This window comes from Myotis lucifugus, unplaced genomic scaffold, assembly GCF_000147115.1.
Source record: "Myotis lucifugus unplaced genomic scaffold, Myoluc2.0 scaffold_206, whole genome shotgun sequence".
Taxonomy (NCBI): Eukaryota; Metazoa; Chordata; class Mammalia; order Chiroptera; family Vespertilionidae; genus Myotis; species Myotis lucifugus.
Window position 1 is genome coordinate 1,441,934 of NW_005871254.1, and position 14,656 is coordinate 1,456,589.

Below are 14,656 nucleotides of genomic sequence, written 5' to 3' on the forward strand. Positions count from 1 at the left end.
TCTTTCTTTCTTTCTTTCTTTCTTTCTTTCTTTCTTTCTTTCTTTCTTTCTTTCTTTCTTTCTTTCTTTCTTTCTTTCTTCCTTCCTTCCTTCCTTCCTTCCTTCCTTCCTTCCTTCCTTCCTTCCTTCCTTCCTTCCTTCCTTTCTTCCCTCCCTCCCTCCCTCCCTCCCTCCCTCCCTTTCTTCCTTTCTTCCTTCGGTCCTTCCGTCCTTTCTTTCATTCGAACCCTCTGGATTCTACTGATTACATACCCTGGTGTCACTCCATCTGTCCCTTTGTCCTATGTAATTTCTGTACATCGGTAGTTAGCTCTAGAAGCTTTATTCAGTATAGATCTGACTCTATTTTTATTTCAAAATCAGCTTCCTGGTGCTGATGGCACTTCATCAGACAGCAGCTATGGATGGTTACTTCCTGGACGCATTGATTCATTAGGGGTGGTAAAAATGGTGATATTCTAATTCAGTCTTTCTCTGTTTATTACCTGGAATACTGCTATCAAGAGAAACGGCCTTTTGTAACTCCATTTATTTCTGAGGCACAAATTGTATAGAAAAGGCAAGATCAATGTCTGATTTTTCTTTTTATTGATAAATTTTCAAAATTATGAGGTGGTTCCCTGGCATCCTTCAAAAATGTCCAGGGAAGGTTTCCATCTTTTTAGTATGATGTGAATGCGTGGATTTAAACGTACTTGCTCGCTTTCCGCCTGCTGCAGCTATTATGCTTATCATGCTCAGAGTGTCCTTGCTCTCAGCCTGCGGTGTTTGAGCTCTTCTCTGCTACCTGTCATGGCAAAGTGCCCCGAGCTCACCCTGTGCATTTCTGCTTAGCCCTGGGACCAGCCGGTTCAGGGAGTGCTGGCAGGTCACTGCCATTGCTTTGGTCGTGACTTCTGGGCCTTTCAGTGGTTGTAGCCAGGAAGTATGTATTTTTTAAAAAACATAACATACTTATGGGTTTATATTGATGCTTCTATATGTGTCAAATGTGGGACTTAGGGTTTACCCTTGACCTTATCAACCTTATGCTACCATTTCTTTTTTTAAAAAAATATATATTTTTATTGATTTCAGAGAGGAAGGGAGAGGGAGAAATAGAAACATCAGTGATGAGAATCATTGATTGGCTGCCTCCTGCACGCCCCCTACTGGAGATCGAGCCCGCCACCCTGGCATGTGCCCTTGACTGGAATAGAACCTGGGATCCTTCAGTCCACAGGCCGACACTCTGTCTACTGAGCCAAACCGGCCAGGGCCCATCATTTCTTTTTAAAGTTGACAAAAACAGAGGTTCTCCAAGACAGCAAGCAATACAATGACTTATTTGATTTTCTTACAACCCCCATACAACAGCCTTAGAATACAATTCTATCACCACCCCACTGATTGATAGTAGAAATGAATTTCTGAGCCTTTCCCCGCAGTTCTGTGTGTCATTAGGGAATAGTCTATCAGTCAATTGGAATAGTTCCTTTCTGTGAGTCATGCCACCAAACGGATGCATTAATTCATTTGTTTTGTTTTACTTTCAATTTTAAAAATTAATTTTGTTTTATAGTGATATAAAATATTCACAAGATTCCAAGCTCAAGTCTTCAAAGCAAGATATCCTTAAAAGTCTAGCTTCTAGCCCAGCCACTCTACCCTTTTTCGTCCTTTCCCCATAGATAATAATTTTTCAGACTTCATAGTTTTCTTATTTTATAATTTATTCTGATGCATGTATACATTTATAAATATATACAAATATATGCAAATGCAAACACTCACTGCAGCTCCCCTTTCATAGGCAATGGGCGCTTAGGGCACACACTTTTCTGCGATTTGTTTGTGGGGATCCCTCCTTGCAGCTGGTGGGGTTTTCTTCACGCCTCTAGCCCTCCCTGTGGATTTCCCATAGCGTGTGCCAGTCTCCTGGTGATGGACACTTGGGAAATCGCTAGGATTTCGCAGCTCCTAATAGTGCTGTAGTGACTGCCTTGGTGTATGCATCCTTTCCTGGTTTCGAAGCTGCGTGTTGTCCTTGGAGTGGAGTTGAGCTCCTGCCACCTCAGTGGCTTAGAGGCACCTGCACGGTGCTGGGTGCTGGAGACATGTGGAAACTTGGAGTTCTCAAGTGCGAGGTGGGGGGCCAGGTCCCAGAACCCTGCTCTTGGGGAGGGTCTGTCCAGCTGTGTCCTAGCCCTGCCCTGACATTTTCCCTTCTCCCAGATCCGGGGCCACCATGTGGCGCAGCTGGACCCCCTGGGCATTCTGGATGCAGACCTGGACTCCTTTGTACCCTCAGACTTAATCACAAGCATCGATAAATTGGGTGAGAGTTGGTACCCTTCTCTGTCGCCCTGGTGAGGCCAGAGCCAGCTGGTGCCTGTGCGCAGTGAGGGGCTGTGGGACCACAGTGGGCCCCGGGGCCTCGCAAGCAGCCCAGGAAGCTTTTCTCGGACCCTTGCCCATCTACTGCACAGTGTCCCTGCGAGGGTGTCTCCCGTCTTCCCTAGGGGCGCACCGTGCTGGGCAAGCTTGGGAGACATTGCCGGGCTCACTCCCGTGGTGGCAGCTGGGCTCTGACTCTCACTCCCCGGTCCCTGCAGCAGGTTCCCTGCGCTTAGGCGGGACCTGGCGGGAGGGATACTGCTGGGCCCCACCTGGGCCTGATCCCTCTTTCCTCTGTGCCTCCTGGGCTCTGCCCAGCCTTCTATGACCTGCGGGAGGCCGACCTGGATAAGGAGTTCCAGTTGCCCACGACCACCTTCATCGGAGGCTCCGAGCACACCCTCTCCCTGCGGGAGATCATTCAGCGCCTGGAGGTGAGCACGGGCAGGTGTGGGGGCACGCCTGATGGAGCTCTCAAGCCTGCTAGGGGGAGGGAGGTGCTGCCTTTTCTGTTCCAGATGCCGGGGCATTTGTCCCTCTTCCTGGCTGTCCCCCCAGAGCACCTACTGCCAGCACATCGGCCTGGAGTTCATGTTCATCAACGACGTGGAGCAGTGCCAGTGGATTCGGCAGAAGTTCGAGACCCCTGGCGTGATGCAGTTCTCCAGTGAGGAGAAGCGGAGGCTGCTGGCCCGGCTGGTGCGCTCCATGAGGTCAGGCGCTCAGACCACCGCGCGGCCGAGTGGCTGGAGGGGCCTGCCCAGGGCTGTTTGACTTGCCCAGGCCCTGACTGAGCAACCTGGAGGATGCCTGGCAAGGGAAGGCAGGACTGCATGGGCCTTGCCCCTCACTGGGGAGAGGCCCTCAGCAGGAGCATCGGGCCAGGTGCTCAGGCAGAGCTGGGCAGGTGGCCAGGGAGGGGCTCCAGGGGGCATGCCGAGCGAGGGCACAAGTGGCAGAAAGTGGCTGTGGGAATGTTTGGGCCGAAAGATGTCCTGTGTGGCGTGCGTACAGCAGGGCCTCCCTGGTGGGGCACCACCTGGCTCTGCTGCTGGCTTCTCTGAGGCTGGGTGTGCCCAGGCCTGGAGGAGCAGCTCCCCAGCCACTGGGCACACTGCAGCGCCCTGAGCAGTATGTGGGGGCTGGAATTTGAGTGGAGCCATGAGGAGGTCTGGGTGTGGTGAGAGGGCACGTGCAGTGCATGTGTGCGCAGGAGGGCAGCGGGCCGGAGCAGTTTGCCTGGAAGAGGGGAGAGAGGGTGGTAGCTGGGATCAGGAGGGTGCAGGCAGAGGTTTCTGGTTAAGCTGGGAGGACCCCTCGCCTCCCTCAGACCTGTGCTCCTGGCTGGTGCTGTCTGAGGCAGGTCCCGGACTATGTGGAGGGAGGCGATTCTGCACCTTCCCCTGTTCTGGGCGCCCTGCTCCAAGCCACCAGGGATGGCCCATAGCCACGGCCTCTCCATTCTTTCCCTCCTCTCTCCACGCAGGTTCGAAGACTTCCTGGCCCGGAAGTGGTCTTCTGAGAAGCGCTTTGGCCTGGAGGGCTGTGAGGTCATGATCCCTGCCCTCAAGACCATCATTGACAAATCCAGTGAGATGGGGATTGAGAATGTCATCCTGGGGATGCCACACAGGTGGGCCTCCATCCTCCCCCGCCTGTTCCTTCTCGGGGCCGGGCACCGAGTGGAGGGAGGGATGGGAATCAGCAGGGCTGTTAGTGGGATACGAGGGTAGGGGCAGAGTGGCCTGGAACGTTCTCAGATCCCTGCTCATCACGGACAGAGCCAAGCACATGGTCACAGCGCATGGAGCCAGGGCCTGACGGGGCTCCCAGATCAGTGTCTCACCAGGTTGCCGCTGTTCCCAGGAGGGTCAGGATTCCGGGAAAGGGTTGTGTTGTTCTTGAGGTTCCTGTGGCTAAGGAGCCATGGAGGGGCCAGTCCTAGGGAAGTGTGGGCGGAGCCTGGGCAGGCGGCCCTGGCTGGATTTGGAGGTCTCTTCTGGCTGCAGGCTGACTGCCTGCTTCCTTGTGGCCTTGATACAGACGGGAGACTGGCTTGGCAGTCGGGTAGTTACTTCTGGGCTGGAGCCTGTGGTCTGACAGGAATGCAGCCCCGGACAAATGAAGGTGGTGGGTTCATGCTGAATGGGCTGAACAGTCGGGGGCAGAGCCCCAGCATTTCCTTGACCACTTCCGGTTGCTCTCGGTTGGGCCAGGCCGGGCTGCGCCAGCAGGTGGGGTGTTCAGCAATCCTGATGAGTGTGGAGGGCCCTCCGGTGGGCTGGCTGCCAGGAGCCGGGAGCCTGCCCGCCACAGGCTTCCTGCTCTGAGGGCCTGGAAGTGCCCAGTGTCCGGTCAGAGGGTCAGGCAGAGCTGGCCCCGGGTCTGAGTGACTGGCCCTGTGAAAGGGGATGGACTGGGTGGTCAGGTCAGGAGGTGGTGCTGGGCAGGCTCTAGCCCTGGGAGCTGAGGGTGTTCTGGTTGAGGCTCCATAGTCGCTGAGGGGCCTTTGAGGCTGCAGGGCTTTGCCCGTGGCTCCCTGGCTCCCAGGACCCACAGAACAGGAGAGAGGCCCACCTGGACGAGGGCCGCCCTGCCACAGGCCACGTGGGGCTGGAGGTTGGACGGGGCATGTGTGTGTCGGGCTGGCATCTGTTGATGAGCTTTGGGGTGAGTCATGTGCTGTACCCCCATGGGCTGGTGCCCACCCCTGGGTAAACTGCCCCTTGCTGGGGGCCAGGCTGGACTGGAGAACCCTGGTCCCTGGCTGTTCTCCTGACCCCCACCTCTCAGACCTCCCTCAGCTCCTCTGGACAGGTCCTCTGGTAACTCCTGGTTTAGGGTCCGTCCGGTTCTTTCTCTGTCCTGCTCCAACATGCTGCTGGGCTGGGGTGGGGGTAGTTTGAGCCACTGGGATGCATCAGCAGATTGGGACCGAGGTACTGGGTTGGGCTCAACTTTTGGGTGGGGAGGGTGGGCATTGCATGAGGCTGGTGGCTCCCTGCTCATGAGGGCCTCCTGAATCAGAGACATATAGGGGTATCTGGGAGGAGGAGGGGGAACTGGCTGGCCAGGATACTCACATGCCTTGTAGACTGAGACAGGATGAGGGGGCTGGGCCTCCTTTGGGCTCCCTGGAGAGGGGGTGCGCCCCAGACTGCATGCCGATTCTGATAGGTCCCCGGTGGGCAGGGAGCAGGGCCCGTCAGGGACGGCCTCTGAGCCAGGTGAGAGCCCACCCCTCTGGCTCCAGGGGCAGGCTGAACGTGCTGGCGAACGTCATCCGCAAGGACCTGGAGCAGATCTTCTGCCAATTTGATCCCAAGCTGGAGGCAGCGGATGAGGTGGGTACCAAGCCCAGGTCTCAGGGCCCCTGGAGAGCTGGGTGTTTGGGAGGTGGACTGGGGAGGAACCGGGCCAGGAGTTTCCAGGCTTGGACAGACCTTGAAATGGACAGACACAGAGGAGTGGGAGAGAGGCTGGGTGTTGGCAGGAGGCCCCAGGTGGTGAAAGCCCTGGGATATGCGGCCAGCCGCCCTGTTTCCAGCGGGACGTGGGCCTGAGTGCGTCGGAGATGCCGTGGCCGGAGCTCAGAGGGTTGCAGACGTTAGGGAGCCCACCCCGGCGTGTGGGAGGGCCCCATGCTCCCTTACTCATTGACCTTCCCTCTTGGACAATATATTGGTGTAAAAATGCATTCTACCATATTTCTTTATTATGAATTTGAGTATCTTTTCATGTTTTTAAGCCATGTATGGTATGTTTTTTTTTCCCCTGTAAATTTCTCTTCATGGCTTTTGCACATTTTTCTGTGGGGTTTTGGGCTGTATATCCCTGATTTGTAAAAAGTGCTTTACATATGGAAGCACTTAGCCCTTTGCCTGCATTTGTCTTATGACTATTCTTTCAGCTTGATTTTCCCCTAATGTTGTGCAGGATTTGCTGCCCCCATGACAGATGTATTAGGTTTTAGCTGTCTCATCGTTCATAGCTTCCGAGGTTTGTAGATTGTGTAGAAAGACGTTCCCTGCTCCAGGATCATCAAATATGCCACGCTTTCCTGATACTGTGGCTCCGTCACGTGGCGGGGAAGTTAGTGGGCCCAGCCTGGTGTTTGCCGAGCGGTCTCCACCCCGCGAGTGAGCCATCCTGCATGTCTCTGCTGTCACTGCCGCTGGCCGGCCGCCTCCTACTGAGGCCTCCCCGTCCACCCTGCCGTCACCTGTGAAAAGAGGACGGTGGTTGAAATGCAGGGCCACCCTGAGGGCAGGAGGGGCAGGGTGCAGGGCAGGGAGGCGGCAGCAAGAAGGTGTAGGTCAGGCCCAGCACAAGCCTTTCTAGAGCAGAATCCAGGGACTGTTTCAGCCACACTGGCCTTGCATCTGTCTGTCCGTCTGTCTGTCTCCCTGTCTGAGGTGGGAGGGCCAGGTTCATCACGGTCCACCTCAACCCCAGGGCTCTGGAGATGTCAAATATCACCTGGGCATGTACCATGAGAGGATCAACCGGGTCACGAACAGAAACATCACTCTGTCCCTGGTGGCCAACCCCTCCCACCTGGAGGCCGTGGACCCTGTGGTGCAGGGGAAGACCAAGGCCGAGCAGTTCTACCGCGGGGACGCCCAGGGCAAGAAGGTGAGCTCCCCTGGGTCCTGAGGGGTGAGCTCTGAGGGCTGGGCCCTGAGTCTGCAGTGCAGGGGGCAGGGCTGGGGTCCACAGATGGGGCCTGGGGCTCCTCTCAGCTCGCCCTCTGCTCTGCAGGTCATGTCCATCCTGGTCCACGGGGATGCTGCCTTCGCCGGCCAGGGTGTGGTCTATGAGACCTTCCACCTGAGTGACCTGCCCTCTTACACCACCAACGGCACCGTGCACGTGGTTGTCAACAACCAGGTGAGGGTCTGGCTGCATGCTCGGCCTCGTCAGCATCCCGTCCCTGAATCCAGGCAGCACTTTGAGGGGAAGAGTGAGACCATCCTGGTTCTGATCCCACTGCCGCGTGTCCCAGGGTGCGACCTCAGGCAGGCTGCCGGCTCTCCCAGCCTCGGTGCCTGTCTGGGAAATCGGGAGATCCATCCATCTATGTTCTGTGTCTGTCTGTTTGTCTGTCATCCTGGAGAAAGTTGTCAGGACAAAGGAGCACAGGTTAACGAGCACAGAGGCTGGACACGTGGTGAGATGCTGCCTGTAGCTCCATGTGGCAGTCAACCTTAGCGCGCAGCTCTCACAGCCTTTGCTTCCGGCAGCTGTGATAGCAGCTCTTCCCTGAGCCCGGGCAGCCCGGGGTTAGCTGCAGTATTTGCACTAAGTCACCGAATCTTCCAAGAATAACCCTGTGATGTCGGGATTAAGGAGACCTTTACATAGACGAGGAAGCAGCGTTTGGGAATTTAAGTGCCTTGCCGAGGTTGTACAGTTAGTAACTGGTGGGACGGGTTTACCCGGGCCCGTGCTCCTCACTGCCACGGTATGAAATGATGGCAGAGAAGAGCGGGCACCTCCATGGCACCCGCTGCCGTGTTTGCTCTTGGGGCTGCTCACCAGCGATCCCTTCCTGTCCCACATGCCTCCTGGGCACACCTGATGGACCTCGAGGCAAAGACCTCCCGGCCTCCTGGACCACGGGTCTAGCTCTAGGTAAACGGCACTGCCGCTTCCTCCTGCTCCTGCAGATTGGCTTCACCACTGACCCTCGGATGGCTCGCTCCTCACCATACCCCACCGATGTGGCCCGTGTGGTCAATGCGCCCATCTTCCACGTGAACGCGGATGACCCAGAGGCTGTGATATACGTGTGCAGCGTGGCGGCCGAGTGGAGGAACACCTTCAATAAAGATGTGGTTGTGGACCTGGTGGGTCTGGGGCTGAGGCCGGGGCCGGGGTGTGCAGCCTGTCCTGCCTGTGCCAAGCAGTCGGGGCTGGGAGTCCTGGGAGACAAGATTCAGTGCTACCAAGAGCAAAATGTGGGACAGTCAGTGAGGGGGGTCGGGGGGCATTCAGGGGCCGGGAAGGGTGTGCCCTGCAGATGTGCCCCAGCTGTGCAATGACTAAGCCTGCACTGCCTGGGCACAGGGACCAAGCCCCCTTCCCTCGCTGTCCCTGCAGGTGTGTTACCCGCCGGCGCGGCCACAACGAGATGGATGAGCCCATGTTCACGCAGCCGCTCATGTACAAGCAGATCCACAAGCAGGTGCCCGTGCTGAAGAGGTACGCGGACAAGCTCATCGCCGAGGACACGGTCACCCTGCAGGAGTTCGAGGTGCGTGGTGGCGGCCTCGCGAGCACCTGGGGTCCGCCGCCTCAGAGCCGGGACCCTGGGGAAGTCGCTGATGTTGCTGGCCCAGTGCTGGGACCTGGTGATTTACAGAAGCAGCCAATATGGCCCTTGTCCCCAACAGCCTCCAGTTACAAGGGGGACAGAGGGCCAAAGACATACACAGCTTGGTGGGATGCAGCAACCCCCGAGACGGGCTTGTCCCCTCAGTTATCTGTGGATGTTGGTCCTCCCGCCTCGAGGGGGCTCTGAGAGCAAGGACTGTCAGTCTCTCCCGAGTTTCCCCCAAGTCCCTTGCTGAATGGGATCCCCCTGAACTCTGAGACTTTGGTCTCTGGCCACAAGGCCCCTGCAGGCCAGCAGAGAGAGTTCTAGAACGTGGTGAGGGGGACCAACTTTCGAGTCCAGTTTGACCCAGGCTCTGGCTGCTCACAGTGTCCCTGCCTTCACTCTGATTCCAGGAAGAAATCGCCAAATACGACCGGATCTGTGAGGAGGCGTACGGCAGGTCCAAAGATAAAAAGATCCTGCATATAAAGCACTGGCTGGACTCCCCCTGGCCCGGTGAGTGGCGGGCGTGGGCTGACGTGATGCTCGCACTGGGCCCAGGACCGAGCGACTCTGCCCCGAGGGCCCAAGGCTGTGGGGCTGATTCCTGAAGGCTGGGCAAGCACTGCCCTCAAAGTACCTGTGACCAGCAACCTCTGGAGAGAAAGGGCTGAGCAGGGCCGGTGGACGCCAAAGTGGAGAGAGCTGGGGACAGAGGGATGGTCAGCGGCTCCCTGGGTAGAGCTAGATGGCCCTGGGCTTGGGGTGGCTCTCGCAAGGGCCCAGGGAAGGATGGTAGCAGGTGTAGGAGCTGGAGCTGTGACGTCAGCTGCCGCAGTCCTGAGGTTGGGCTCAGTCTTCAGGTAGCAGGTGGGCCCAGGAAGACTGGGCTGGGGCGCAGGCTGGCGGGGATCTGAGGCCCCACCGCCTCCCGAAGTGCACAGAGTCTCTGCTTCTCAGGCTTCTTCACCGTGGATGGGGAGCCCAAGAGCATGACCTGTCCAACCACGGGCATTCCTGAGGACGTGCTGACCCACATCGGCAACGTGGCGAGCTCTGTGCCCCTGGAGGACTTTAAAATCCACACGGGTGAGGTTGCTGTGCGGGCTGCAGCGTGGGCCACGGTCCCCGCTGTCTTGCCCCAAGAGCGAGGGCATCGCGGGTCCGGGAGGCCTGGCCAGCATCCCCACTGTCCCTGGTGGGTCGGCTGGGCTCTTGGAGCCTTGTCTGCACCCTGGGAGGTGCCCTTGATGCTAGCTCCTCTCAGGGTGGGCTGAGGTGGTGCCACACTCCCGGTGGGTTCTAGCGACCAGACTGATGTCGATCCCTGGGGCAGGCCGGAGAGCAGGGGAGCAGGGTTTCCTGTGGAAGGAGCGCTGGGCCTGGCCTACCGGGCAGGATCGCTGGGCTGGCCAGCAGCCTGCATGGATGACAGAGTGACCCTGCTGCTCCTGGTGAGCCTGGGCTAGGGGGTGGTCGCTGGCTGTAAATTGTGGCTGTGGCCTCTACTCGGGGCCCCTGGAGAGCCCCCTGGAGGTGGTGGGCACCTGCGCCCCTTCTGACCAGCCTGTGGGTGCTCCGAGGGTTTCCTCCACAGTGTGCCGGAGGCCCAGGTGTCCTGAGGCACCGCTCTGTGTGCATGTCACGGGGCCTGTGCAGCTGTAGAGCCCCCAGGAGCCCAGCTTGGCCTGGGCACTGGGGCTCAAATTCAAGTATCTTATAGCTGTGACTGTGGGTAAATGACTTCCCTCTACTGCTCCTGTCTCCATCTGGAGAGCTGGGACAGTCCACCCATGGGCGGTGGAGGACGCACCCCACCCCAGGCGTGCAGGTGTGCGCAGTGCCGGCGGCCGCCCACCGGTACCTGCTCCTTCCACGGGAGGGAGGCCGCCCACTGTACTGGCTGGAGGGCTGTGCTGGAGGAGGGTCCTGCCAGGGCCGGCTCAGTGGGAGACGTGTGCACTGAGTACACACACACCTGGCCCTGGTCCTTGGGCTCTGGCTGTTTTGGGCAGGGTGGCCCAGTCCTGGCCACCTCAGGCTGGCCCTTCCCTCCTATAGGCCTCTCTCGAATCCTGTGGGGCCGTGCGGACATGACCAAGAAGCGGGAGGTAGACTGGGCGCTGGCGGAGTACATGGCCTTCGGCTCCCTGCTCAAGGAGGGCATCCACGTGCGGCTCAGCGGGCAGGACGTGGAGAGGGGCACGTTCAGGTGAGGGCAGGGGCTCCGACCCAGGCCTCGTGCACATTGGCCTTGTCAGCACTGAGCCTGTGGGGCAGCTGAGGGGCCAGCTGTGCTTGGGGACCCCAGTGTCATCGCGGGAGCTCTGGGGTGGAGCTGGCCCTTCCTCCTCTTCCTGGGCCTTTTCTCAGGAGCCCAAGGAGGGCCCTTGTCTGGCGGGGGCCTCACTGGTAACCCCATCAGCACCCCAGCCCCTGCCCTTGGGCCAGGTCATCAGGGGGACCCTGGGCCACCTCTCTGACCCCAGGGGAGAAGCATGCAGAGCAGACGGCCTGGCCTAGGCCTGGGTCATCTGTGGCCTCACGGTGCGTGTGAACTGCTGTCCAGCCAGCCTCCCCATTTGCTTTTTTCCTTGAGTTTTTGAGTCCAGGGACAGGACTGCACTTGTCAGTGTCCCCACCTCATTTCCTCTTTGGGCCCAGAGGTTCTGGACCCGATGTGGTCACTGCCATGCTGGTGAGTCATGGAACCGTGGTGTCCGGGATGCGATGAGCGGCTTTCTTGGGTCCCAGGGGCTCGTCACTGCTGGCCCTGGTCCAGCTCCATTGCCCCCTGAGCCGCGTGTTAGTCCTCCTTGGGTGTGGGGGTCAGCCAGGCGGTCCCCTCATTGTGTAGGTAGTACCTCCTGTGGACCTGGGCAGGGAGAGTGCCCCAGGGGTGTGGCACTGTCTTGGGGTCTCGGGGTCTCGGGCTCCACCCAGCACTTGGTTGGGGAGGTCATTGAGGCCGGTCTCTCGGGGACCTTTCTGAGGTAGAAGCTGAGAGTCAGGCCTGTGAGGTGTGGGGCACTGCTGGGGGGCTGCCTGGAGGAGGGGACCGGTCGCCCTGGCTCTCCAGGGCCGCGGTGTCACTGTCCTGTGGGACTCTCAGGTTCCCGGGCACAGTGACGAGGGCTTGCCCGCCTCCTGCTCCCCATCCTTCCTGCTCTGTTTCTCTCCAGTCACCGGCACCACGTTCTCCACGACCAGGAAGTTGACCGGAGGACATGTGTCCCCATGAACCACCTTTGGCCTGACCAGGCCCCGTACACCGTGTGCAACAGCTCCCTCTCGGAGTATGGCGTCCTGGGTGGGTCAGACTCTGCAGGCAGGTCAGGCGGGGCTGGGATGCCTGGGGACCAAAGAGGGGCTTGCATCCTGAGGTGCCCTGTCGCTGTGACCATGGACGGGGCCTGTGGCTGAGAGGGCAGGGCAGGGTCTGGGCCCAGGAGGGACTGAGAGGCTCAGAGGCCCCTGGGGTGGACCTGGGTCCTGGCACAGTCATGGGGATGCTGAGGCTACATGGGACTTGAAGTCCAGCGTGGGGCTCCTGCTTGCCTGGGGATATGGGGGGGTGGGGTTCTTTGGCTACCAGAGCCCTGTTCCTGAGCCCAGTGGGACCAGAAAACCCAATAGAGTCCACTGTGGGCATAGCCACCGGCTGGCCCTGAGCCCAGCCTGGCCCGCCCACTTTCCTGACCGTCATTTCCCCTCAACACTGCACCCCGCAGCCCTGTCTCAAGTTCCCTTCCCTGGGCTCAGGGCTCCCCAGACTGTGGACCCTGCATTCTCTCCCTCGGCTTGATCTTGAGCTGGCCTCTTCCCTCACTGCCTCCTCCTAAAGGCAGGACCCCCAGGGGCCAGCTCCTGCCCCTCCCCCTCAGCAGCCCTGCACCTGTTTTGGGGGTTCCTCTTGGTAGATGGCCCCTGCTGCCTCCCCAGGGAATCTTTGGACTTGGCTCGATGAGGCTGAGCTAGTCACGTGCAGCTACGGCTGAGGGCGCCTCTCGCGTGTCCTCAGTTCCCAGGACGCAAGATCGTGGGCCCCAAGGAGTCCCGCTCCCCCTGGCCTGGCGGGAGGGGTGGTGGGGCAGGGAGGGTGTGTGAGAAAGGGCTGGGCTTGACTGAAGCCACTGGCACGGGGGACAGTGTGTGGCAGGCTGTCTTGGTTTCTTCCGTTTAGGCTTCGAGCTGGGCTATGCCATGGCCAGCCCCAACGCCCTGGTCCTCTGGGAGGCTCAGTTTGGCGACTTTCACAACACGGCCCAGTGCATCATCGACCAGTTCATCAGCACCGGCCAGGCCAAGTGGGTTCGACACAATGGCATCGTGCTGCTGCTGCCCCATGGCATGGAGGGCATGGTGAGTGCTGCCGGGGCGGGGCTCTGGCAGGCCTGCGGGGGAGGGGGGGGCCTTGGCCACATGCATCGTTGGAGCGTATGCACCTTCTGGGCCCATGGAACACGAGGGCGGCTTAGGGGGGCTGCATAGGTCTGGGTGCTGCGGCTGAAATGATGGCACTAGTCACTAGCGGTAGAAGTAGCTGACACGTCTGAGCCTGCTATGAGCCAGGCTCTGTTTCAAACCCTCTCTGTGTATTAACTCTTCCAGTCTCACAACTCTTCGTTCCAGCAATGTAATGAAGTGAGTCCTGTTCCCATTTTTCAGATAAACTGAGGCACAAAGGTGTGGACTAGCTTGTCCAAGGTCACTCAGCTAGTAGCTTGGACTTGAACCCGATCTGTGCAGCATTGCCTGCCTTCCGGTCCCCTCCCAGGGGAGGAGGGCAGACGTGCAGGCTGAGCAGTGGAGTGCTGAGCAGGGCGGGCGGGGCTGTGCGACCCCGGCTGAGCTGCAGGGGATATCCCTGAGGGCTCACTCGGCTCGGGTCCAGTAAGGAGCTGGTCACTACTGGCACTGCCGGGTGGCTGTGTAGAGCCAGGACTCACTGTGCTGAGCACTTTCATGCCCTGTAAACCCTGCCTAAGGACCTGCCTCAGTCCTGTTTCCATTTCACACCTGAGGGGAGAAGGGGCGTGGCCTGCGCAGGGTCACCAGCTGCCAGGGCTTCTTCCTGGCGGAGCTTGAGCCAGACTGGGTGGGGAGGGTTGGGGTGGCCTGGCTGGAGCCTGTGGCACTGGGTCCTCGGTGAGTCCCCACTAAGGGAGGGGCGGGTGGCGGCCATGGGGCAGGTCACCCCTGTTGCACGGGAGCGAGTTTGGAAGTCACTGAGCTGTCTGCTCTCTTGAAGCAGAGCAGCCCCTGGGCCCGGGTGGGCGGGGAGTCAGCTCTGGGTCACATCTGTCCTTCTGGCTGACGGATCTTGGGGTTGTTTCTTAATCTCTTTGCCCCTCACCGTCTTCATCTGTAAAGTGAGGAAACGAGTGTCTGCATCATGGGGCTTGGTTCAGGGCCAGTGACTAATGTGTGGGCCGCAGAGTTGTGCCTGGGTCGGATGTGCTGGAGACAGGCCTTGGCCTGGCCCTCACGCCCACCCACACGTGCTGGCTCCCCGGGTCCCTCTGAGGATGCCTTCCCGACCCCACTCCCACATTCCTGGGTCTTCCCTGTGGTCTGGGCTCCAGAGTGAGGGCACCTTCTCCCAGAGCCTTCCACTCTCTTTCCCGAGACCCGGTCCCTGCACAGCCAGGCGTCTGTCCTGTGTGACGTCCCCCTCCCCTCGGCCAACCTGGACGCCTGGCATTTGCTTTTAGGGGCCGGAGCACTCCTCGGCGAGGCCCGAGAGGTTCCTGCAGATGAGCAATGATGACTCGGATGCCTACCCCGTGAGTGCACCTGCCTTCCCCTGGGTCAGGGCCTGGGCACCAGGGGCCACCTCCCAGCCACACCCTGTCCCCCCAGGCGTTCTCGGAGGACTTCGAGGTGAGGCAGCTCTATGACTGCAACTGGATCGTGGTCAACTGCTCCACGCCGGCCAACTACTTCCACGTGCTGCGCCGG

At 59.4% G+C, this 14,656-nt stretch overlaps 1 protein-coding gene across 1 annotated transcript in view; it reads left to right on the plus strand.

The window, feature by feature from the left end:
- The window catches only part of OGDHL (oxoglutarate dehydrogenase like), a 46,855-nt gene that overhangs the window by 10,258 nt on the left and 21,941 nt on the right, over window positions 1-14,656 (plus strand). Inside the window, 17 exon segments of the mRNA XM_014463322.2 lie at window positions 2,215-2,317; window positions 2,695-2,810; window positions 2,935-3,089; window positions 3,863-4,009; window positions 5,630-5,720; window positions 6,832-7,011; window positions 7,138-7,266; window positions 8,046-8,225; window positions 8,479-8,487; window positions 8,489-8,632; window positions 9,109-9,211; window positions 9,656-9,784; window positions 10,757-10,907; window positions 11,878-12,005; window positions 12,879-13,057; window positions 14,410-14,481; window positions 14,558-14,649. Of these exon segments, the coding sequence (XP_014318808.2) occupies window positions 2,215-2,317; window positions 2,695-2,810; window positions 2,935-3,089; window positions 3,863-4,009; window positions 5,630-5,720; window positions 6,832-7,011; window positions 7,138-7,266; window positions 8,046-8,225; window positions 8,479-8,487; window positions 8,489-8,632; window positions 9,109-9,211; window positions 9,656-9,784; window positions 10,757-10,907; window positions 11,878-12,005; window positions 12,879-13,057; window positions 14,410-14,481; window positions 14,558-14,649 (2,108 nt within the window).